Source organism: Mytilinidion resinicola, assembly GCF_010093595.1.
Source record: "Mytilinidion resinicola strain CBS 304.34 unplaced genomic scaffold BDZ99scaffold_9, whole genome shotgun sequence".
NCBI lineage: Eukaryota > Fungi > Ascomycota > Dothideomycetes > Mytilinidiales > Mytilinidiaceae > Mytilinidion > Mytilinidion resinicola.
In genome coordinates, this window is record NW_022985445.1 from 801,329 (window position 1) to 822,574 (window position 21,246).

The following is a 21,246-nucleotide window of genomic DNA, read 5'->3' on the forward strand; positions in this document are numbered from 1 at the left end:
CAACTACTTCGTAGAACAGCATGATGTCCTGCTAGATCAGCTTCATGCCCAACGCAAACTCCCAACTGGAGTAAAGTTGCAGAAAAACAGCAGCTGAATATGCAGACGAGATTATTTCGGGACGTTTGTGATGAGTTGGTGGGGAGGCGCCCAACCGGGGTGTTGCCGGGCTGACGGTTCTAGAGAATGGATCTGACATATATTTCGAGCCCTCCCGTAACAGGAACCGCTTACATCTGCCTTCCAGGCAAGCGGAGCGGGGCTGACGGTTCTAGAGAATGAATCTGACATATATTTCGAGCCCTCCCGTAACAGGAACCGCTTACATCTGCCTTCCAGGCAAGCGGAGCGGGGCGTAAGGGTAATGGGGCGTAAAGGGGCTCGAGCCAACAGTGGCCACAGATGCGGATCAGGTGCTTCTTTGAACCTCTCCCTGGCTGTACGGGTAGAGTGGCCGGGCTGTATGATTGGTGCGAAGAACATCAGGTTTCATTGGTGTGAAGAACGTCAGGTTTCTATAACGGTATGCTATTGGTCTGACTGCTGCTGCTGAGGTTGCAAAGCGTCGCCTGCTCCCAACCGAGAATCATCACATCTCTGCTTGATCAAATCTCCTCGCGAAACACGTCACCATTTCCGGTGGTAGGTGATCCTTTGATGGTTGTGGACGACGTTATCACACATTAAAAGCATTTTTGGTTTGGAATCGCATACGATCATACGATTGCAAAGAGCGGAACTGGATCAAGCCTCTCCAACATGCCCGCTGGACTTACTTTGATGATAAGGCTCGACTTCCTGCAGCGTCTCGTGGCAAACTACCTCGCTTCGCAGGACAACGCAATTGGGTGTCAGCGAGATATCGAAAGACCCATGACCCGGTATATTGGCTCGTGAATGCAGAGCAGCTTAAGCTGCCCGAACTTTAACGCGTCAACAGGTACGAGGAGCCCGGTACGCCTCCCGCCGCGCTCGCTCATCGTTCCATAAAGCCGTCGTCTTCCTCAGCATTCCAACAGAGAACTCATAGATCTTTCACCCTGATCACTCTTCTGATCGATCAGCCCCGTTTCCGTCAACTCTTCACTTCAAGGGTTTCTTTAAGAGTGCTAGATTGTCAAACATGTCAGCCAATACCAATATGATTTCAACCGATCCCACAACACAGTATGGAGTAAGGTCTTCTCGTCGAAGGTAAGTCACATATATGTCGTAGAGGTAATATTTCGACATCGGAATACGATGGTTGATATAATGGCTCTCGAGGTCGCTGTCGCTATCGGATTCGTGACTACTGGCGTCTCAGTCTGGCGATGTCCCTCGCGCTTGTGCTTCTGCAGGCTCTGGCAGACCTTCAAAGCTAAGAGTGAATTCGGTGTCACTGTAGTCGTCGGTTACCATCAATAGTATTGTCTGATTTCTCTTTCCTAGCTCAACCTCATTAGCCTTCACAACTCCAAAGTACACCTGAAACGTTTGGGAGCATTACTGACATTTTCCAGCCACCGGCAGCCGAGACACTCCGCCGTTGCTGCCTCCCCCGCCACCTCCACCTCCGCCACCTCTTCCTCCACCACGACCAATCCCACCATCCATAATTCCACTGAAGTCATCCGCCAGGCTTCATCCAACGAGACCGATACTACAACCGAGGAGGTGGATGCATATATGACTATGATCAATGAAGCCGCCCGGAAAATCGATCTTACCCAGCACTCCGCCTGCCCTTGCCACCGCGTCTTGAACTATCAGCTTCAGGGAGACGGAATGCTGCATGTTCCTATCGGAGCCGGCTCCAGATCTGGGTATCAACCTACAGCATCGAAGAGGTGCACTTGCGGTCAAGCGCTAGGGGCGGCGTACCAGAACTCTCATGGCAATACTCAAGGGTAGCCCTAGCTTCGGCTCGTGCACTGTGGTGATACTGCTTAGACAAATTGTCTCTTAGGTACTCTTATGACTGGCACTTGCTTGGTAGGACTTGAGGTTTGTGAAGGATCTACGAAGGGAATCGATAAATGCAATTCTACTGGCAGAGTTGCATTTCTAACTAGATTTATGTTTAAGAAATGGGGTTAAGGAAAATAAACATGCCGATGCGGCACTCTTATATCATCTCAAGTCGAAACCTTCAAACTGGATGTCATCAAGAAATGTTGAACGAGACCAATCTTCCATGTTAGAGAAATGAAATGCACAAACTTCATCGCGGCGAGCTCTCCTGGACCAGCCATCACCAAAAATGCCGCAAGCACAATAGGGCTTCATCATGCCCTCGTGTAACAATGGAATCGAAGGCCTTTCCCCAGCTTTAAGGCTGCAACAAAAGCTCTTCCAGTCGAAATCTTGGGAAATCCACTCATCTTCATCTTTCTCGCGTCGGTAAGTAAGCAGTTCAGCCTGCACTGCTGCCCATATGTGACCAAGGCTGTGGTCACTGAAGAAACCACGTTTAGCATCGCCGTGAGATTCGATATCACATGGCATGTAGGGCATAGTGGCTTGTCCTGCGTGTTCCTCGGTGCTTCGGACTCTTTTGTTATGATAGATGACGGGCCCGTCTTCAGTTTCTTGTTCATATTCTCCGTTCATGAACTCATTCGACGCGGCGTCAAGTCGGCGGAGGATGTCGCAGAAAACCCACCATCCTTCACGTTTCTCTTCCGTCCACTCCAAGCCCTCCAAGCCCAGAAATTCCTTGGTCAAAAGAGACGCCAAGCACAGAGGCGTGATATCTTTATGACTACACTCATTCCCGTACTCGGAACTGAGAATAAGGGACAAGGAGATATCGGCTGTGTCGAGGACGTCTGCACCGATACCTACGAGAGTGAATAAACATGCGATCATACCAAAGAAATTCTCATCCTCACAACCGTGCTTGCCGAGAAAGAACGCTGTAAGTACGAGGGTGTGTAGTGGGCGTAATTGTAACTTCTTCCCACAATGCGAGCAATGTTTCAAAAACAACCCACTCATCGTATCGTCATTGCTACGCCTCGATAAACCCGATAGCGATGATATCCCCGCGATGCAATGAACAATTGCTTGCGCTGATGTGTGACAAAATTTATGTTTCCATTCGAAAGGCACAGATCGGTGATTAGTTTTCAGAAGCAATCGATAGTGTTCCGTGTCGGCATCCCAGCGTCCGCAAATATCGGTCTCTTCACCTGCAAACCGGATTTCGCCTCGTAATGCATCATCAACTAGCTCTGGAGTAACGGAGGAGTGGTTCTTGAGGATTTGTATCATGAGGTTATCGAGAATCGTATGACCGAAATTGTCCACAGTGAGTTTCTTCGTTTCAAGTATTGAGAACTTGAGCGTTTCCAGAACATGACAGCATGTCTTGGAGCCATCTAGATAGCTTGTTGCAAGGTGGAATGGATAGAGATCTGCGAAAATGTTGAAGTCGATAGCACGTATCTCCTCACAGAGATTTTCGATAAGCTCAATATTCCGACCCATGATAGCAAAACCCAAGGCCTCCTTCAGGAGCTCGTTGGGTGATTTTTCTGCGGCCTTAGCAACCTGGGATATTGCCATGGGTAAGGTTTCAGCGGGTAAGCTACTGAAGTCGTTGCTCTCGATGTTGTTTCGAAGTCGTGCCTCGAAAGGTGGCGCTGTCCAAGCTGGAGGCCAATCCTTCAAACCAGAGCCAGTGTCTACTGCGTACTTGTCATGTATTGGATCTGTCTCAGACCACGCACCCTCATAGCCTTCTTGGAATACGTGGATGGCCCAATTACAAAGCGTTGTTGGCCGCGTCAGGTGTCCAAGAGGAAGTCCGTTCGAGCTCGAGCTACCCTCACCGACATCCATACGGTCTTCCAAGGGGTATCTTGGTGTGAGAGCACTTTCTGAAGAAGTGAATGGCTGGTCGGTAAATCCAAGGTGATGTGCCGTCCAATTTCGTGGACCCTTCCCCCAAAACTTCGCAGTTGTGAAGGAAAAGAGCCAGAATTGATACAGCCACGTGGACATTATCCTTTCAAAAGTTAGAAAGACTTTCTGCTCGAGGAACACGGAGCCTACTTGCTTTCTTTCGCTAGCATCCATGCTCCGGAGGAGCTGATCATGCTTTCCCTGGACGAAGAGGTGAGCTCTTTCAACAGCCAATTTCTTTTTCAGGGCTACGGAGAGCGGCGACGGCGCGTTATTGGGCGAAGGAGCTGTGTGCGCCGGTGGCGTGCTCATAACAATATCACTCGGTGTGGAATGATTCGGCCCGAAAGGGGACACATGATCGAACAAGGCGAAGGTTCTAGGATCTGAAGCGGTTCCGTACGGCATGTTCCATTCAAGGAAACTAAACATGTTATGTCAGCATAGGATTGTCATTGAAGACCTTAAGAGGCTTTACATGCTATTGGAAAAGGACAGAACAGCGTTAGGTCGTCCCAAAATTTCGACGCTTCGTCTATCAACGGTAGAGCTCAAGACAACGTCCTGTTTGGAGGCCGCTTTGGCATACCGTCGGATCTTCTTCTGATCTACAGGCCTTCCTTTGTAAGTGATAGCTGCTGTAGGTTTGCCTTGCTCTGTCCGTCGTTGATTCTTGGCAACCATTATGTCAATTTTGGCACGCGGTAGATTTTTTTTTCAGCCCCATTTGCTGAAGCGATGTTTGTACTGATTTTCACTAGTGTGATGTTAGCATTTAATTTATTCCTCATTTTTAATGACGAGGAGACGGTGCATAGAGTGAAGACATACTTTGCATCAAACTTATATTCGTCTTTCATCATTTCCACAATTTTTGACAGCTTGACAGCTGGGACCCTATGGTAGAGAGCCTCAAGCACAGGCTTGAGAATATCCCACCTGTCGTTGAAAGGGATGTCGAGAAGATTCTGGGCAGGTATCGTAGGCTCGGGTGCATGAAGTTGAGCAGTGTGAGATTGCTGGACTTGATATGGTTGATTTTGGGATGCCTGGACCTGGGCGAGCTGAACATTTGGCTGCTGGAAAGCGTGCTGTGCATTTAGATGATGAAACTGTGGATGATATGGCGGTGTATACTGGACATTAGGAACCTGAGCAAAAGGGTTGCCGGGTTGAGGCATATCGACTGGAGAGCCATAGGCTTGGAAGCCATGGGCTTGGGAGTTTGGAGCTCCAGGCTGACTGCTATCTTGAGGCTGCTGGATGTAGTACTGTTGAGACTGAAGTTGCCAGCTATCCTGGGCGAAGGCATGGTTTGAATGAGAGCCGTGGCCGGGTGGAGGATCCATTCTGGAAACTGTACACGGCTGTCTATACGGCAGCAACCAAGGGATTTGTCAAAGACGATTGTTCAACCGAAGAATACGTAGAAGAGAAGTAGAAGAGGCTGGTACAAGCGATGGCGTTATGTCGAAAGCGTGCAAGGCGGAGAGGCGCTTCAGTGTTTTTCGAGTAAGGCAGAAGTTTGAGAGAAGGCTGTCCAAGGGGAAAAAAATAGTGATCACACGGGGAGTAGTGGCAGGAAGACACATTTATAGAAGCCGACAGCTCTCGGGGAAGTAAGTGACCAGGCTGAGCAACTCGCGTCATATTGGGTGTCGGGCGGTGCGATGTCCAGGCGAGGCCCATCCCCCCGGTCCTGCCAATGCAAGCAAAAGGGGACCAGCCAATCACTGGAATGCCCACGTAACATCTGCAGGTCAATCCTTCAGCCTCCTGCCTACCCTCGATCGCCGGTCAGACGCTCACCCATGCGCTGCCAAGTCTGGCAAAAGTTGACCCTCCAATCGCACGTGTGCAGTGCCTCGAGTGGCACATACCATGATCTCAATTCCTAGGCTTAGTCCCTACAGATACGGGTCCCGGTTTCACTGTCTCTGATGAACCACGATTCCCATTCGCCCAAGCAACCCTGGAAACGGGGCAACATTGACGTGTTGTTCAGAACTCTGCGCGACGACAATGCACGAACCTGAGCCCGGACGCCTAAAGCTAGGGCTGGGGAAAGTAACTGCAGCCAGTGCATGGCAGGCAAGTTATCTTGACTATACCGCCTGACCGATTGCCCACTGTGCCACCCATGATTCGAGAGTAATGGACGCATCAAGGCCTCAACGGGGCACGATTCGGCATTATAGAGGGCATCGCTTATCTATGCGATGATGTCTCTTCCGACAGCTGCAGGATGCCCTTGTCGGTGGAAGACTTACGGTCTACGCCACCTCTTAACGGCAACGCGGCGGGATCCATCGCCTGCCCTCTGGGATCAGGGAGGCGTGGTGTATCCCAAGGAGCAAGACAGCCCTGCCCCCCGCGGCCTTCTTTCCGTGCTATAAAGGCCGGATTCAGCGCAGCAATGCACCACACGAGCCTTTAGATTCATCTCCCACCTGACTGGCTAGTACCGTCCGGTCACCTCTTCAGAACATCGATCCTCCTCGGACTATCTTCCTATTCAAAGAGATCAGCTCGGGCCAACATGACTTCAAGTAGACCCACCACACAGAATGGAGCGAGGTCTTCTCCAAGAAGGTATGTCCAGGTGTCTTTCATAGATTCGGATTCTCGGCATTGAAATGAGATGACTCAAGGAGGGAAGCCTTGGGGTCGCTGCTATTATCAAGTTCAGCATTGCCGGATGCGGGCGGTGCCCTTCGCGACTGTGCTTCTGCAAGAGCTACATTCTGCGCTGTCGATTGCTGTGTGGATATTTTCTTCCGATGATAATTCTTCCTATATCAGCCTCGTTAGCCTTTCTATCTCGAATAATACAAGCACAACGTATGAAGACTCACTGACATACTCTAGTCCCCACCAGCAACTCCGGTCACTCTCCAGTCACGCCCACAGTCCCACGAGTCTTACGCAGAACACCTTCACCAACGGCACTGATACCGCAGCCGAAGAAGCAGACTCATACATGGCAATGATCGACAAAGCCGTGGTGGGAGTTCCACCAGCCCAGCGCTCTACATGCCCTCACCATGGGCCCATCCTAGGGTTGGGCCCTACCGTCGAGCATTATGAACAACAACCACACACTACTATAGGGCGATACATGTCGGAGGGTGTAGGAGAACAGCACGCGCTCTTCGTATGCCAGAATGGTTCCACGCTCTCGAGCTTGAAGGGATGTACTTGCGGTCAAGAACTGGAGGCGGCATACCAGAAGTCTCGTAGCAATACTCAAGGGTAGTCCCAGCTTCGGCTCGTGGAGAGTGGTGATACTATTTGGAAAGATTTTCTCTTGTGTATGACTGGTGCTTGGTTGGTAGGGACCTGAGATTACTAGAGCTTAGCGAAGAAGGGTATGACTAGAGTATGGCGTTGGGTTTCTTGGTCACGGTCTAGACCTTATGTAGTCCATCATATGTCTTCGATTCAGCGGGCTGAGCTCCTACCTGTTTTATCCACTCGTTAGCATGAGTCCCTTGAAGCGAGAGCGACACCAAAAAGACAAACATTGAGAAATAGGCTTACCAGCAGTACTATTGTATTTACTGTATTTACGCGAGACCATACAAGATGCCGCGAACACCTCTACATTCCTCCTTTGTTCCGCCCTACAGGCCCACGATGTCCCGGCTCCACATTCCACAACCCGTCTCCGCAAACGTCATCCCAAAACATCAAACACCTGATCCACGCGCTTTGTCCACACCTAACCTATATCTCCATCTCGAAGTGCCACTCATTCTATCACGCAACAATCTCGGAACCTACCCACACACCGACTTCACGACCGCTTCCCCGGTTTCCAAGTCACACCAGCGATGTACAAGCTCAAAGGCGGCGCAGTCCCGCTCCCACGCTGGATCCTCGTATTCCGCCTCTTGCAACTCATCTTCGCCGTCCTAGTCATCGCGTTGACGAGCTACTCCATTTCTATTAATAAGGGCGGACCGGTATGCCTTTCTCCTCTCTTCGCCCAGCCGCTAACCACTAACACCTCTCATAGCTCCGCCCCGGCATCATCGCCGTCCTCATAATCGCCATCCTCACCATCTTCCCCATCCTGCTCTTCACCACCCCCCTGCATCTCTCCCAACGCCGACTTTACGACCCTCGCATCGCGCTGTTCGGGGAAGGGATCGCGACATTGTGGTGGCTGGGCGCGTTCGCGGCGCTGGCGACGTATCAGCGTATTTTCCACAACTACGCGTATTTCTATCAGAACTTCAAGCGGGATGAGGGGGTGTTGGAGGAGCGGGCGGTTTATTATGATGGGTGGAGATGTGACGGGGGGCGTTGTCGGAGGGCGTGGAAGACGGGGACGGCGGCGACGGTGTTTGCGGCTTTTGAGTTGTGAGTATTTTTTGGCCAAGTTTGATGGTTGATCGGGACTAATTCGGCGCTGTAGTCTCCTCTTCTTCTTAACGACTGTGCTCTTCCTCTACTACTACCACGCCCACATGGCTGGGGTTCCCGTATCAGGGATATCCGGACACCACAAGGGTGGTCTTGAGGCTGGGGCGGTTGGCGCGGGTGTTGGTGCTGGAGCTGGTACGCATCATGAGAACCACGCTATGAACGAAATGCCTGCGACTACAGGCCCAACAGGCGTGGGTGCTGGTAATGGCGTGACCGGTCACCACAACGGCCAATCCATGGGCCAATACAACGGCCCAAGCGCTACTGGAACCAACGGCAGCGGTGTTGTTGGGAACGCTGGAGACTATGGAAGACATAGTGACATACCGCATCCGGATCGTCCGCCACGTGAGGGCGCGTATGGCGGGATGCAGGAGTGAGTGGAGAAGAGACTGCTATGTTGAAATTTGTGAATATTATAAGAGAGAGGCCTTTTTGAGGGCTATTATAGGGAGGTGTCGCTTGAAGTAGCCACTGGGGTTTTAATTGATAATAATATCCTTTTCAAAAAACATATGGGGGTTTTATAGTAGTCGATGAGCAAAAAAGATAGGGAAAAAGCAGCACGAGAAAATGATATGAGACTATTCTCGATAAATTACCATTTTGAAGTGACGATGAGTAGATCCCCAAGATTGGCTATCTTAATGTGGAATAGTACTTATCACGTGACAGTCAGCGTACATTGGAAATTGCTGGCCATGGTAGTAGCTATCAAGGTACCTTGAAGCGCCAGAAGCAAACGACTACTTTCATAAGTCACATAAAAACATCCCTTGTATACAGTGTTTGCATTCAGGGCTGGGAGTTGACAGGAAAAAGGTGGACGGCTGTACCTACCAGATATCGGTACCTTTGTAACTTACAGCTGAATCATTTGCGGCCAAGTTTGGCCAGCATTAAGTGCCAAAAAGAAGTCTCGAGAGCTTGTTTAAAGGTGTCCGGCGCCAGGAATCGAACACTGGGTCTTGGGGATCCAGTTGGCAGAACTGCCCCTTGAGAAGGGCTTAGCGTGGACAGTTACGGATGATTGAGACTGCTGCCTTACCATATTATAAGCCACTAAACCACACCGGATTCAGCGGCAGAGGGAATGAATCATGACAAAACAGTTGGCAAAAAACAAGTCCGGCGCCGGGAATCGACTGTATTGTTAGAGCAAGGTGTATAGATGGTGGAGGGACTCTTACACTCCGGGTCTCCCTCATAAGAAGAGCTGCGCGTTGGGTTAGTCTGGACGTGACCTCTAAGTGTTAAGTGACTTCGGGTGGACTCACGGGATTATGCCACTAAACCACACCGGATTTGCCGCTTGAAGAATAAATGTATACTTCAATAGAGATAGTGCTTACCGGTCTGAAAGTCGGTGGAAGCGGAAGGTTTAGGGGCTGTGCGTGCAGTACTGACTGAGGCTAAGGGCTATTAATAGTGAGCTGGACAGCATGAGGCGTTCGAAGAACTGGTGGCGTACGGCTGGCAGCAGAGCTGGCTTCGGAGATACATGGCAACGGCTGTCAAGTGACGGTTGCAAGGCGAAAAAAGTAAGGAGGGTGGACCGTGGCAGTCTGCAGGAAGGTGTTGCGATTTGCGAGGGTCCAATCCTCTGCCGGAGACGGAGAAGCCCTGCGGCGATTCTGCAACTACTCCCATCCGCCATTGGCATTGGAAGAGTGACGACGTGTGGCGTGCGGCGAGACCGTGAAGGAAGATGCAGCCATCACCTCAGAGTCGCAACTGCAGCGCCATCACCATGGGCTGCTGCTGTCTCGCATTCGAGCCTTGTTGAGGGCAAAAATGATCGGCTTCGGGGTTGATATGTAGAATGGCGGAGGGCGGAGATTGGACGCGGCACAGAGCGGGCCCTTATCGTGCCCAGGTGAAGGATGCCATCACATCCCCACACTGGCCAGGGCTTCGTTGGAACGACTCCGACGTCGATTTTCGACGCTCCATACGAAGGCTCCTCCAGCATGCGCCAAGGCAGGTGCTGCGCTACTGCACTCGTCGAGCGTATGCGCCGTCCGGACCTCTTTTGTTGCACCCCGCCGCAACCTTCACCAGCCACCACGACGCATGCAAATCTTCAGCTCGCAGTAACTTGCCGTAGTAGTTAGCGACGCGCCTGTGACTCCCAGCCCTACGACCCGCCCGTGCCGCCGTATATCTATCCCGTCCGTCCGAACATCGGGCTTGCTGGAGGCATGCCGACACTGGACGTTTGGTAGCCTCGCAGAATGCCACGACCGAAGAAACCCGGCGCTGCTGAGCCCAAGAAGCGTTCGCGCAATGGCTGCTGGTATGGACCCTGCGCGCGGGACCCTCGCCCCCAGTTAAATATTAAAGGACCAGTCTGACGTTGTTTACAGGCCCTGCAAGGCACGGAAGGTGAAATGGTAAACTCCCCATATTACCCCGCCCAGTTCTATAGTAACCCTCTCCCAGTGGTGAGGAGAAGCCCCGCTGTCTCAATTGTGAGCGTCAGGGCGAAGCATGCGACTACAGCATTCGTCTCAATTGGAATGGGCGTCCAAAGAAGAGTGCAGACACTTCGGGGTCTGAAACTCCCCAGAGCGGCACCAGTAGTCCCTATACCTCGACCTTCTCCCAATCCAACATCTTTGCGCCCCCCACATATACCCGTACCCATACCCATACCCCTTCGCCCGTATCTGGGCCACCTCCACATATCTTCCACCATGCGAGAGGCCATTCGAATATATCCGCGCCAAGCCCAGAGGCCTCCCTGATTGATCCAGAGTTGATGAGGATCAGTCAGACCCAGACACAGCCGGCCATGGCCGCGTACGACACATTGGAGATGCCAAGACGAGGGAACCCGACTTCTGCACCCATCGACAATCGTCTTCAGCAAGTGCAATATCGTGGCAACATAGACTACCCATCGCCTTCTGCTTCGAGCTTTGATAGTGGAAGTTATGGAGGAGGAGGCTACATTTCTAGTGGGACCCTAGACTCGCCCGCTTCCCCTCCCGCGATGCCACCCCCTGGCCGGAACATGTTCTCGCACGACTCTCCGGCTGGCGGTGCTAGGCCTTACGCAGAGATGCTCGAACTTTCAGGACACCAAGCTAAGCGCCAGAAACGAAGCCATTCCGGAGACTCGCCAAACGTAGTCTCCGGGCCTGGAAAGCAGGATAGTAGATATGAGAAGGGCAGCGGGACTCTGTCCTTTGCAGATGCATTTTCGCCTAATTCAGGTCCGCTCACCCCTTACAGCCCGTTCACGGGTAACCCTTTGACGCCCGTTTCTTCAGTCGCCTCGGAAGACAGCGGCATGCGTAACGGCCCTGGCCCTACTACTAGCCCGTACCCTCCACCGGACCTTCGTCGACTATCTGTCAACTCACTGCTCACTGGCCCTCCGGGTGATAATCCGTCTGGGTGGAATACCGACGTGCATGGTAGACATTACCCAGTTGTCGACTCAAGCACAACTACGTACGGATACGATGTCGGAAACCCTGACTTAGATACGCCGAAAAATGACGATTTAAACGCCATCGCTGTATTCAGTCCTCCTGTTGGTAGCGCTGGATTTGCAACAGACAATCAATCCGATTCGCAAACAGAGAACGGCTTTGGCGACCGATCTAAAGATATCGCGTTCGAAAAAGGGGGATACTATGCAAAACCAGTCCCTATAAAAATCTCGAGATCACTAGAGCCGCTTCCACGGCTCTTGCACGACAACCCAATGAACCTTCTATACTTTCATCATTTCCTGAACCACACAGCTAGGATATTGGTCCCGCATGATTGCGAGCAGAACCCCTTTAGGAGCATACTCCCACGTAGTGAGTCGGACTATTTTGATGAGTGATATTTAGCTAATCCTAGCAGTGGCTGTTCAAAATGAAACCGTTCTCTGCTTGCTGTTAGCCTTTTCTGCGAGCCATCGTGCGCGTCTCTTGAACCATCCCGAGCCAGCTAATCGGATAGCTGTCTGGGTGCAGGATGTGTTTCCCAAGCTCCGACAGGATCTAAATAGTAACAACGAAATCTCCAATCCCACGCTTACCACAGCCATCATGCTTGCCTCTTTGGAGATTATTTCACCAAATACCTTCGAAGTTCCAATATCTTGGCAAAACCATCTGACTGTCGCTCGCCAAATGATCATTGCTCGTGGAGGGCCAAAGTCAGTGCAGCGTAGCGACCAAGTAGCCTCCTTTTTAGGACGTTGGTTTGCGTATCTCGATGTCCTCGGAAGTCTAAGCGGCGGCAAGAACGATCTTCCCCTAGATTCATCTTACTGGTCAGATGACGACTACGACACAGACGAAGACTATCAAATCGACTGCTTACTCGGATTTACGAGTCGCTGTATCGGTATCCTCGCAAGGATTGCTGAGCTTGCAAAGCAGTGTGAGAAGATCCGCTTCGATGAAGACGGCAACGTTCGAGAAGGGTGGAAACCGGCCCCTGATATCCTTGCAAAGGCCGACAAGATTAGGAACGACCTGGCAGAGGGTCGCGATCACGTGTACAAGGGCTGCAATCATCGAAGCGCGGATAACTCCGAGAGTGAAGCCGGCTGGGACGCTCTGGAAATTTACGCAACAAATGAAGCCTTCCATTGGGCTGGTTTGATCCATCTCTGTCGCAGAGTGTTGGGGAAGCCGGCAACAGATCCAGTCGTCCAGAACGCCATACGAGAGATCGTTGGAAATCTGTACAAGGTCCGCCGCGGAAGCACGGCGGAAGCATGTCTCTTGTTCCCAATGTTCACCGCGGGCTGCGATGCCATCGATGCGACCCAGAGGAGCAAAATTATGGAAAGGCTGAAAAGCGTGGAAGGCTTCGGAATGACTCAGGTGTGTTACGATGATTACAATAAAAACGGTATTTAACTAATGCTATTCTAGATCCACAAAGCACGAGAGCTTATGCAAAAGGTTTGGGACACGGGAAAACCGTGGGAAACGCTAGTGTATGGGGAGTTTTTAGGTTGATCGTTTGACTTCTTGATGTGTACATGATTTCCTTCGCATGTTGATGATTCCCATATAGACCAGCTTGACGGCGGCCATTGCGACCGAATGTGTTCGACGCACATGCTTCAAAAATTAGCGCTTCTTTCTGTATATTTTCTCTTTCTTAGGTCGAGACCGAAAGTAGAGCTACTTTTCAGCAAAAAGTAATAACCTCAGTAGCCTCTTACGAGCTTCATACCGCCAGTTTGGTCTAGGATCTTGTTGATTGCCCTGAATGCGTGATAGGAAGGGGCTACTTCGGTACCGCGGGTGTCTTCTACCTCCTCACGTGCCCTAAATTCAACAAGATCTGAATGAAAACCTACCTAAACACGCCGAATATAGAATATAATCTGATGTACCTAGGTACCTGATGGAATCTAGAAAGCAATGAAACTCTCGTGTATCTCCCCAAAATCACTCTTATTGGAAAGTTGCGTCCGGGATGTCGCGTGTGCCAAGACTTCCGCCTGAAGACGTCAGGCCTTCAAATCCATGGTTCTCCATCACAGGACAACCACATCTTCTCCACCACAAGGACCATTACCACACATCTCCACTCACCATGCTTACAACAACAACCCTCCGCTCCACGCGAGCCGTGATTCCCCGCCTGCAGTCCTCCGCCTTCGGTCCCTGCGCCTCCGCCTCATACTCGACCACACCCTGCACCACCACTTCCCCGAAGTCCCAGTCCCAGCGACCAGCACGCCGACCAATTCTCCACAAACCCTCCGTCGTCTTCCCCACCCGCTGCCTCTCCGTGCGCAATGCCTCGACCGCGACCGCCCCGTCCACCTCTCCTTCCTCCCCCCAGGAACCTACAGAAACCCTCACCTGGAATCGCTTCCTCCACCTGCGCAAAATCCGCCGTCGCATCTCGCTCGTGTCGTCGATGATCAGCGCGGTCGGTTTCACAGGCGCGGGGATTGTTACGTTGACAGAGCGCGATCTTGATTCCTGGGGCGCAGCGGCGCTGGGCGCGGATCCGATGATTGTGCTGGGCTTGGGCACGGTGGGGTTCGCGGGGGTGGGGTGGTTGCTGGGACCGTTTTTCGGGAATGCGGTGTTCAATGCTTGGTATAGGAATGTGAGGGGACAGATGGAGGTTGTGAGTCCAACACCAATTTCTTCTATATCCTGGGTCTGAGGTCACTTTGGGTAATGTGACTTTGGGACCGGGATCGTACTTGAAGAGGAGACGCATGCTGATCTTTGTGGTGTATAACAGAAAGAGCGAGCCTTTTACGCACGAATCAAAAAACACCGTGTCGACCCCACCGCATCCTCCCTCTCGAACCCGGTCCCGGATTACTATGGCGAGAAGATCGGCAGCGTGGCGGACTACAGGCGGTGGTTGAAAGACCAGCGGGCGTTTAATCTGAAACGTGGAAGCTTTCCCAAGGAGTAGTGGAAGCGGGGCATATTGAATGGGAATTTTTCAGGGCGGAAGGGAGGTACCATACAAGGGGTACGAGGGCGAGACTTTCTTCGTCTGTGTATTACAACGGGTTTTGGGCGCGTCCAGTTCTGTACGCTTGGAACTTCACTCTAGCTCCCAACTCGATATATAGGCGGAGTACGGATTGAGGGGATTGCATTGGTAAAAGTTTCTGAAACTGCCTTCGACGTGGTAATGAAAGTGATACATAGACATCACGAACTGACCTCGAGATATAGAGTCTGTGACTTGACTACCTCTAACCTACTAGAGGATCATTAGTACTTTGTACGGACCAGAAAATAGCAGCCCTAATATACAGTGGTAAGCTTTACTTTCCTTACGAAATTTTCATATCCCCTCGAAGCACGTCAGACAGCGTCAAGCGAATGCAACAGGAACACATATCGCAGTCTGAATCACAACGTTGACCTAATCACATCACGTTCTGAGCATGGAAGCACCTTAGATAGAGCTAAGGAGGTGTTAATAGTGCTATGTTCTGATCCACGTGTGTTCGTGGGTAGGGCGTGAATGCCCCTCTGACGCGACATTTCCATTCGAGAGCATGTGTAGATCATCAACCCGGTGACCCAGAGGTCAGTTTCTCCGGAGTTCGTAAAGATTCGGGATGAGGCATGGAGAAGGATTGGAACCAATGAATGGATATCGTGTGCAACGCGGGCGTGCGACTAGGAGGTATCGGGAAAATGAAACATAAAATGTGATATGTCGACTGCTGAAGGAGAACAAGAGATAAGGAGGTATCTCATCTGGATATTTATACTAAAACCCTACCCTCAAATGCCTTTTCTTCTGTCTCTCAATCCATCATCCACAGTCTCTTCGAGAAGTCTGAAAACAGATTCGTTCTACCCACCATGACATCCAACGACCCTCTCCAACCCCTCGCCACAACCATCCCTCCCCTCATCAAAGCTGTAACATCCCACCCCGCCTTCCCCGCCCAGTACCTCGCGACATCCGGAAAGGCTTACTTCGTATGGCACTTCGTGATGCGTACGCAGGCGCTCCTCGACTCCCTACTCAACGGAACCACACCACCGGACATAGGACGCGTGACGCGCCACATTATCGCAAACATGGCGCCTGAGGCTTGACTGTAGAGCAGAAGGGCGAGATCAGGCAGAATCTTGGGACCAGATGTGGGCTGGTCAATGCAATTATTCAGGATGCGACTGGAAGGGCGGTAAACCTGTTTCCGGGTCCGGATGTGGATTTGGGGGATGATGTGAAGAGGGCGAGCGAGGCGGTTGTGGGGTGCTACAAGGATGATTAAGGGTTACCGGGGGGATGAGGCTTCGTATCGAGGAAGATTGGGACTGGGATTCAATCCGCGGGCGATTTTGTGGGGCCTGATTGGGATGATAGGGCAGTGATGCTGGAGCCGGGGGTGTCGACCCATGTCATGGTTTCTGAGAAACTGAGGGTTTGGAAGGATGGGGTCTCGGTTGTCAACCTTATTTCGTTTGGTGGTGGTTGCTGGTCTTCCGTGGTTGACGCGCTTCCGGTTGGTGGGTTGACAGGATGAGAGTCTCCGTTCTGTAAATTCGCTGGTTGCTGGTCTTCTTTTCTTGACGCCGATCCGTCATTTGGAGTCTTTGGAGAGCTAGGACCCTCATTATTCACATTTTCCACGCGCTGTTCTTCCGAAGTTGACTCCATTTGATCAGGTTGAGGTGACCTAGAGGGAAGTTTGGTTGGTTTTCCGGCAGCTTTCAATTTCTCGTCGACGTCTTCGAGTTTACTGAGAATGAAGGCAATACTAGCGTCTCTAGCCTTGGCTATTCGGTCTAACCCTGGTTTCTCCATAGTGTCGTAATCAGGTAGTTTACTCGGAGTTGGCGGTACTGGGTCTGTATCTGCCAGGAAAGCAGTCTTGTCCGCCAACAACTGTCTCATAGTAGCGATGTTCTGATCTCTAAACCTCAGGCGATCTCGGAGTTCTTGTAGAGCGGCTTCATCTTCCACCTTCTTCCTCTTTCGAGCCTCAGCTTGCTTGCCCTCCTCTACAGCATCCAGCCACTTCTGCACGGCCTGTTTCGCGACGGTCTCCATATGCGTGAACCGAATCGGTCCGATATTGCCCCCTTTCATCCACCTCGCAACAACCACACTACCTTCTACCTCCAAATCTTTGAGCACTTTCTCAAGCCGCTTACCAGCGTACTGCTCTCCGTCATCGTCATGCCCTGTTTCCATGATTGGGGGAGCATTCGGAACGATCGATCTTTGTCGCGAAGGCTTCCGCCATGCTGCGACCTTATGATTCGCATAGTCAGCAACTCGCGGTCCCTTGAAGTCTGGTAACTTCTGCAATTGTTTTGCGGGCACCGAGGCTGAGAAGACGCCGACGAAGGTGGAGCCGCGATCTTCGACCTCTCCGGAGCGGAAGATGCCCGTATCTATGTTTTCGAGTGGCGGCGACGGAGCACGCGTGCGCTTGCGAGACATGTTTGCTCCAGTTAAGTTTATGGTACCGAGATTGAGAAGTGCGGTTGATGTGGGGTGGTAAAACCTGGGTGTTGCCTGCGGGGATAAGCGCAAGGCTGCGTCACGTGCGGGTTATCTTCCCGCACCGCCTCCTTCACCCCCACGATTCTTCCTCGCCCTAAAGAACTCTCCGGCATGGACTTTCGCTTCTTGTCACGTCCCAATGGCGCTTGCCTGTTCAGCCCCAGGGGCAGCGCTGTTGGTCGGCCCGATGGTTGGCTGGAGAGCGCCACGAGCTGAAGAGAAGCTCCCTAGAGGCTGGGCACGCATCTTTCCAACATCAACACGATGGCTGCCAGGAAGCAATACGGTTGGTTTCGATTGTCTTTTCCTCATCATCTATCACTCAGCACCAATAGAACTTAGCAAGTATCAAGATCTCACTTTTCCGAGCATTGCTGGCAAGATCCCGAAGTCGAAGGAAGCCTCGAGGTTGAAATTACCCCATAGCCACCAAAAGCACCATCCCGTTGTTGTGGCTTCCATCGTATCCGAAATAGCTCAGGCCCCCTTTCTGCCAGCATCATGGATCTGCAAGGGTGGGCGAAAAGGCAAAGCTTGTCTTTAGGCGCCTATGCAACGGCCGGGCCTTTCAGCTGAATATACCTTATGAGAGGGGCTTTCTTCTCCTCGATCTTCGTTTTTGTCCGTCACTCGTTTGTCATACACCCTCGTTGCTTTCATGCGTTCAGTCGCTATGCGCTCCAAATACCTGTCACTCTTTAGCGCGTTTTTGAGTATTGCGTTCGTTGGGAGAGTAGGAGCGTCATGGTGAGAGAACTGGTTTGGCCCGACTCGAAGCTGTCTCTAAACCCGTGCTTCTAGCTACTATCCAGATGGGACGTTCCCTACTGACTACATATATACCCCTTGTACCGGAGACACATATTCATCGTGTTGCATAGCGAGTGAAGGAGATCAGTGTCTCTCAAACGGTTTGTTTTTCATTGAAAGCGTCGCTCCTACCTAGATGTCTTCTAATGGTTCACAGGCCTATGCGAGTATCCAGGTGGCGACTATGTATTCCGAGGAGCATGTACGGACAAGACATGGGAAGCGCCAGAATGCTTCCAGCACTGCAAGACCGGCGGTAGGTGGAGTCGTTTGCTGAAGTGATCACTCAGCGCTAATTATCTCCAGATTCTAGCGATACTTATGATACTCTGGTGTCTTGCGGTGGCACCAAGTATTGCTGTAACAGCGAGGGAAGCACATGCTGTAATGATGACAGCAAAGTCTTCGATGTCGGCATCGCTTCCGTCATCAACGACCTAGCCAGCTCAACATCTGCAGAACTAATCGCAACACAAACGGACGAGCCGGTCGCTACACAGACGGATGCTGGTGCTGGCCAACCCACCACATCTTCCCACGCCCTCTCCCACAGCGTCACAAAGTCATCGCACTCCGCATCAACGGGAACCGCCGCCGCTGCCACTAATACCTCCACATCTATACCACAACCAGCTCACACAAGCCACGTCGCCATATACGCTGCCATCGCCGCGGGAGTGGTGATTCTCGTAGTAGCCATACTCCTCGTCTGGTTCTTCCTACGCCGACACTATAGGAAGAAGGCAGGCGCTACGACGGCGAACTCGATCTCGTACCCGCTCACCAATGCTGGCTTCGAACGCCTCCCTGATAAGAGTCCAAGGCCGGTCGAGGTGCCAGCTCCGCATACGCCGGCACCGCCTTATCAGCCTCCTGTGTATCAGTCGCAGTATCAACAACCGACGGTGCAAGGAGCGATGGAGCTGGATTCGCCGTATAATCCGCCAAGGAATAATGGGTATGGGAAGCCTGTTTATGAGGCGCCGTAAGTACAACCTGGGACATTGGTTGGCTCCCGGGAGATCTTGAACATATTCATATTTTGGGCACACTATTTGGGTTTGCGGTGTACTGGTGATGTTTTGGTGACGGAATAGATATATGGCGTCACTTGCGTTTAGTGATAGATTTGCACGAGAAGGGCGTTTGCGGGTCCGGAAGTTAGGTTGCATTTACGTGTCTGCTACGTCATTTTCATGGAACTTCGCGTTTGAGTAATTATGGCCTATTTCTAGTCACTTAAAAAAGACGTTCTGTTCAGAATTCTCTCTTCCCAAATACCTATCGCGTGGCTACGCGACTTACGCGTCTCCCATCCCCATCCGAGAATCCCAGAAAAAATATAAAAAGGAATGCCCATTCCGCGATTCGATCCTAGGAGCAAAAACACCACCTTCCCGAGGGAGAGGGTAGCTACCATATTGTGGTTTTCTTGGGATAAACCAACTGAACCATCAGCGAACTGACGATGGTATTGCTGCAATAGCAAAGTCCGATTCAGAATTTGACTGGTTTATTGAAATGTGCCAAGGAATAAAAGGTATTTATACTTGGGTTGGGGATTGGGACGTTGCATAAATTATGCCAGGGATATTTTTGCTGAGTGCGAGCGACAGAGCCATCTCCATCTCCTCACGACTTCACAACTTCACATGAACCTCACACCATTTCTCTATCACTTGATTATCCTCTACTGTATTCTCAGGTTTGCACTACAACGTCGACCATAGGGCGAGGCTGCAATTTTGCGAATAACCCGCCCATGCCAGGGTTGGGAACCGGACGACTGCGTTGGTCTTTCGTTACCTGTATCCTAGTTTTGCTCATAGTCAGCATGAACTGTCCGGGATTTGTTGGAGAAAGAACTTGTAAGAGGAGGATGAATACAGGGACCTCATGACCGACCGTCTGCCACGCTCATATAGGTGAATTGGGCGTTTACCCCGTACGTGGCAGCGAGACAATGGAACCTCTCCACATCGCAGTCGCACTTACAGCGATACCGCACCCCTATATAACGACCACACCACACCCTATATCAACACAAGGTCCCAACCTCTCCACCTCACAGAAGTTTCTGAAATGACTTACCAAATCTACGCAGCTTGCGCAACCGTCCTCGCCAGCACCCACTCTCCTACCGACTGCTGCCCACACGAAAGACGCTTGCTCTTCAACACGAAGTGCAGCTCCGGTATCCCACGCTCCTCCTTCGGCAAGCTCAAGCGCAAGACCGCAAGTATGCTCCAGAAATGCGTCCCGAGCTCTCCGCACGCCCACACCTCGCCCTCCCATACTCGTAACGGGCCAACCCGACGCCGCTCGGGCAACTCGATCGCTGAGGACTGGATCGGTGAGAGTCCGATTTCGTCAACGTGCTCTCTTGCAAGGGCTCCTCCTGATAGCAAGCGCGCGCGGAAGGACGTCCCGGCGCATGGACTGGAAGCATCGCCGACGGGGGCTGGGTTCCAGATGCACAGTCACTCTCCTACCGACACAACGAAGCGTCACTCCATCTCCCGCGCGACCCATTCCGGGGACGTCAAGCGCTCGCGGTCTGGAGACGAGGATGAGAGCTGGCACCCCGTCGGGTTCGCGCGGCCGGGAGCGCCGAAGGTACGGTGGGAGCCTGCGGTCTTGGTTGGGCCGCCTGTGAGGGAGGTGCAGATGAACTTTCGGATCGAAACAAAGAGGAGTGAGCGAAAAGAGAGAAAGAGGTTCACGGATCTATACAGTTCGGAATCTGATGATGAGGAGGAGGGAGAAGGTGAAGGTGAAGAGATCCGGAGCCCGCGGTGAGTAGGATTTACAGGTTCATAATATGTGAGAAGCTAATGTTGTCGTAGGAAAAAACAGCCCAGTATAGGAGCTGAAATCAAGCGGGCGATGAGAGACACCTGGACGAAGATGGAGGAGCTGGGGGCATGAGGCATGGAAGAGTGGACAACTGTTGCGGGACCATGTCTCTATGTACCAGACTAAGCAAAAGCTACGGCTTTGGTATTTCCTACATTGATGTAGCTCCCGCAACCACCAGGTGTCGACAAATCACCGCGTCTGGTTTTGTTGCTATCAAGGCCCCCATCAACTCGACGCCGCCCTGCCCTCGCTCGGAGTCCTCTGGACGTCTCGGAAACGTCGCCG

The 21,246-nt window shown here is 51.8% G+C and overlaps 9 protein-coding genes and 1 pseudogene across 10 annotated transcripts; 6 read left to right on the forward strand and 4 right to left on the reverse strand.

The window, feature by feature from the left end:
- Positions 1-1,123: 1,123 nt before the first annotated feature.
- On the forward strand, positions 1,124-2,077 carry BDZ99DRAFT_570742 (uncharacterized protein; the record flags this gene model as incomplete). The annotated part of the gene is made up of 2 exons (XM_033728024.1): positions 1,124-1,194; positions 1,503-2,077. The coding sequence occupies 2 exons, from the start codon at positions 1,124-1,126 to the stop codon at positions 1,891-1,893; spliced, it is 462 nt and encodes a 153-aa protein (XP_033577084.1). The 3' UTR covers positions 1,894-2,077.
- BDZ99DRAFT_442635 (uncharacterized protein) lies at positions 1,991-4,063 on the reverse strand (the record flags this gene model as incomplete). The annotated part of the gene is made up of 2 exons (XM_033717821.1): positions 1,991-3,991; positions 4,043-4,063. Coding segments are annotated over 2 exons (1,900 nt in total), but the record flags the coding sequence as incomplete, so codon positions are not given.
- A 153-nt stretch (positions 4,064-4,216) lies between these two features.
- On the reverse strand, positions 4,217-5,080 carry BDZ99DRAFT_462725 (uncharacterized protein). The gene is made up of 3 exons (XM_033719915.1): positions 4,720-5,080; positions 4,367-4,645; positions 4,217-4,312 (listed from the first exon to the last, which is right to left on the reverse strand). Exons 1-2 carry the CDS (start codon positions 5,067-5,069, stop codon positions 4,606-4,608), a joined length of 390 nt encoding a protein of 129 aa, XP_033577086.1. The 5' UTR covers positions 5,070-5,080; the 3' UTR covers positions 4,217-4,312; positions 4,367-4,605.
- A 1,347-nt stretch (positions 5,081-6,427) lies between these two features.
- Positions 6,428-8,699, forward strand: BDZ99DRAFT_476330 (uncharacterized protein; the record flags this gene model as incomplete). Its single annotated transcript, XM_033722050.1, has 5 exons — positions 6,428-6,480; positions 6,757-7,140; positions 7,634-7,853; positions 7,907-8,253; positions 8,309-8,699. 5 exons carry the CDS (start codon positions 6,428-6,430, stop codon positions 8,697-8,699), a joined length of 1,395 nt encoding a protein of 464 aa, XP_033577087.1.
- A 559-nt stretch (positions 8,700-9,258) lies between these two features.
- BDZ99DRAFT_t50 lies at positions 9,259-9,396 on the reverse strand (annotated as a pseudogene). The gene has a single exon. The product of its transcript is annotated as a tRNA-OTHER (tRNA).
- A 1,011-nt stretch (positions 9,397-10,407) lies between these two features.
- On the forward strand, positions 10,408-13,671 carry BDZ99DRAFT_442636 (uncharacterized protein). The gene is made up of 5 exons (XM_033717822.1): positions 10,408-10,615; positions 10,686-10,712; positions 10,762-12,134; positions 12,181-13,154; positions 13,206-13,671. Exons 1-5 carry the CDS (start codon positions 10,554-10,556, stop codon positions 13,290-13,292), a joined length of 2,523 nt encoding a protein of 840 aa, XP_033577088.1. The 5' UTR covers positions 10,408-10,553; the 3' UTR covers positions 13,293-13,671.
- A 474-nt stretch (positions 13,672-14,145) lies between these two features.
- Positions 14,146-14,712, forward strand: BDZ99DRAFT_360436 (mitochondrial import protein Pam17; the record flags this gene model as incomplete). The annotated part of the gene is made up of 2 exons (XM_033714671.1): positions 14,146-14,424; positions 14,545-14,712. Coding segments are annotated over 2 exons (447 nt in total), but the record flags the coding sequence as incomplete, so codon positions are not given.
- Positions 14,713-16,491: 1,779 nt separating this feature from the next.
- BDZ99DRAFT_359413 (uncharacterized protein) lies at positions 16,492-17,229 on the reverse strand (the record flags this gene model as incomplete). The annotated part of the gene is made up of 1 exon (XM_033714659.1): positions 16,492-17,229. A coding segment is annotated over one exon (738 nt), but the record flags the coding sequence as incomplete, so codon positions are not given.
- A 736-nt stretch (positions 17,230-17,965) lies between these two features.
- BDZ99DRAFT_570749 (uncharacterized protein) lies at positions 17,966-19,360 on the forward strand (the record flags this gene model as incomplete). Its single annotated transcript, XM_033728025.1, has 4 exons — positions 17,966-18,039; positions 18,094-18,203; positions 18,260-18,358; positions 18,409-19,360. The coding sequence occupies 4 exons, from the start codon at positions 17,966-17,968 to the stop codon at positions 19,089-19,091; spliced, it is 966 nt and encodes a 321-aa protein (XP_033577091.1). The 3' UTR covers positions 19,092-19,360.
- Positions 19,361-20,184: 824 nt separating this feature from the next.
- Positions 20,185-21,030, forward strand: BDZ99DRAFT_476335 (uncharacterized protein; the record flags this gene model as incomplete). The annotated part of the gene is made up of 2 exons (XM_033722051.1): positions 20,185-20,897; positions 20,949-21,030. 2 exons carry the CDS (start codon positions 20,185-20,187, stop codon positions 21,028-21,030), a joined length of 795 nt encoding a protein of 264 aa, XP_033577092.1.
- Positions 21,031-21,246: the final 216 nt, after the last annotated feature.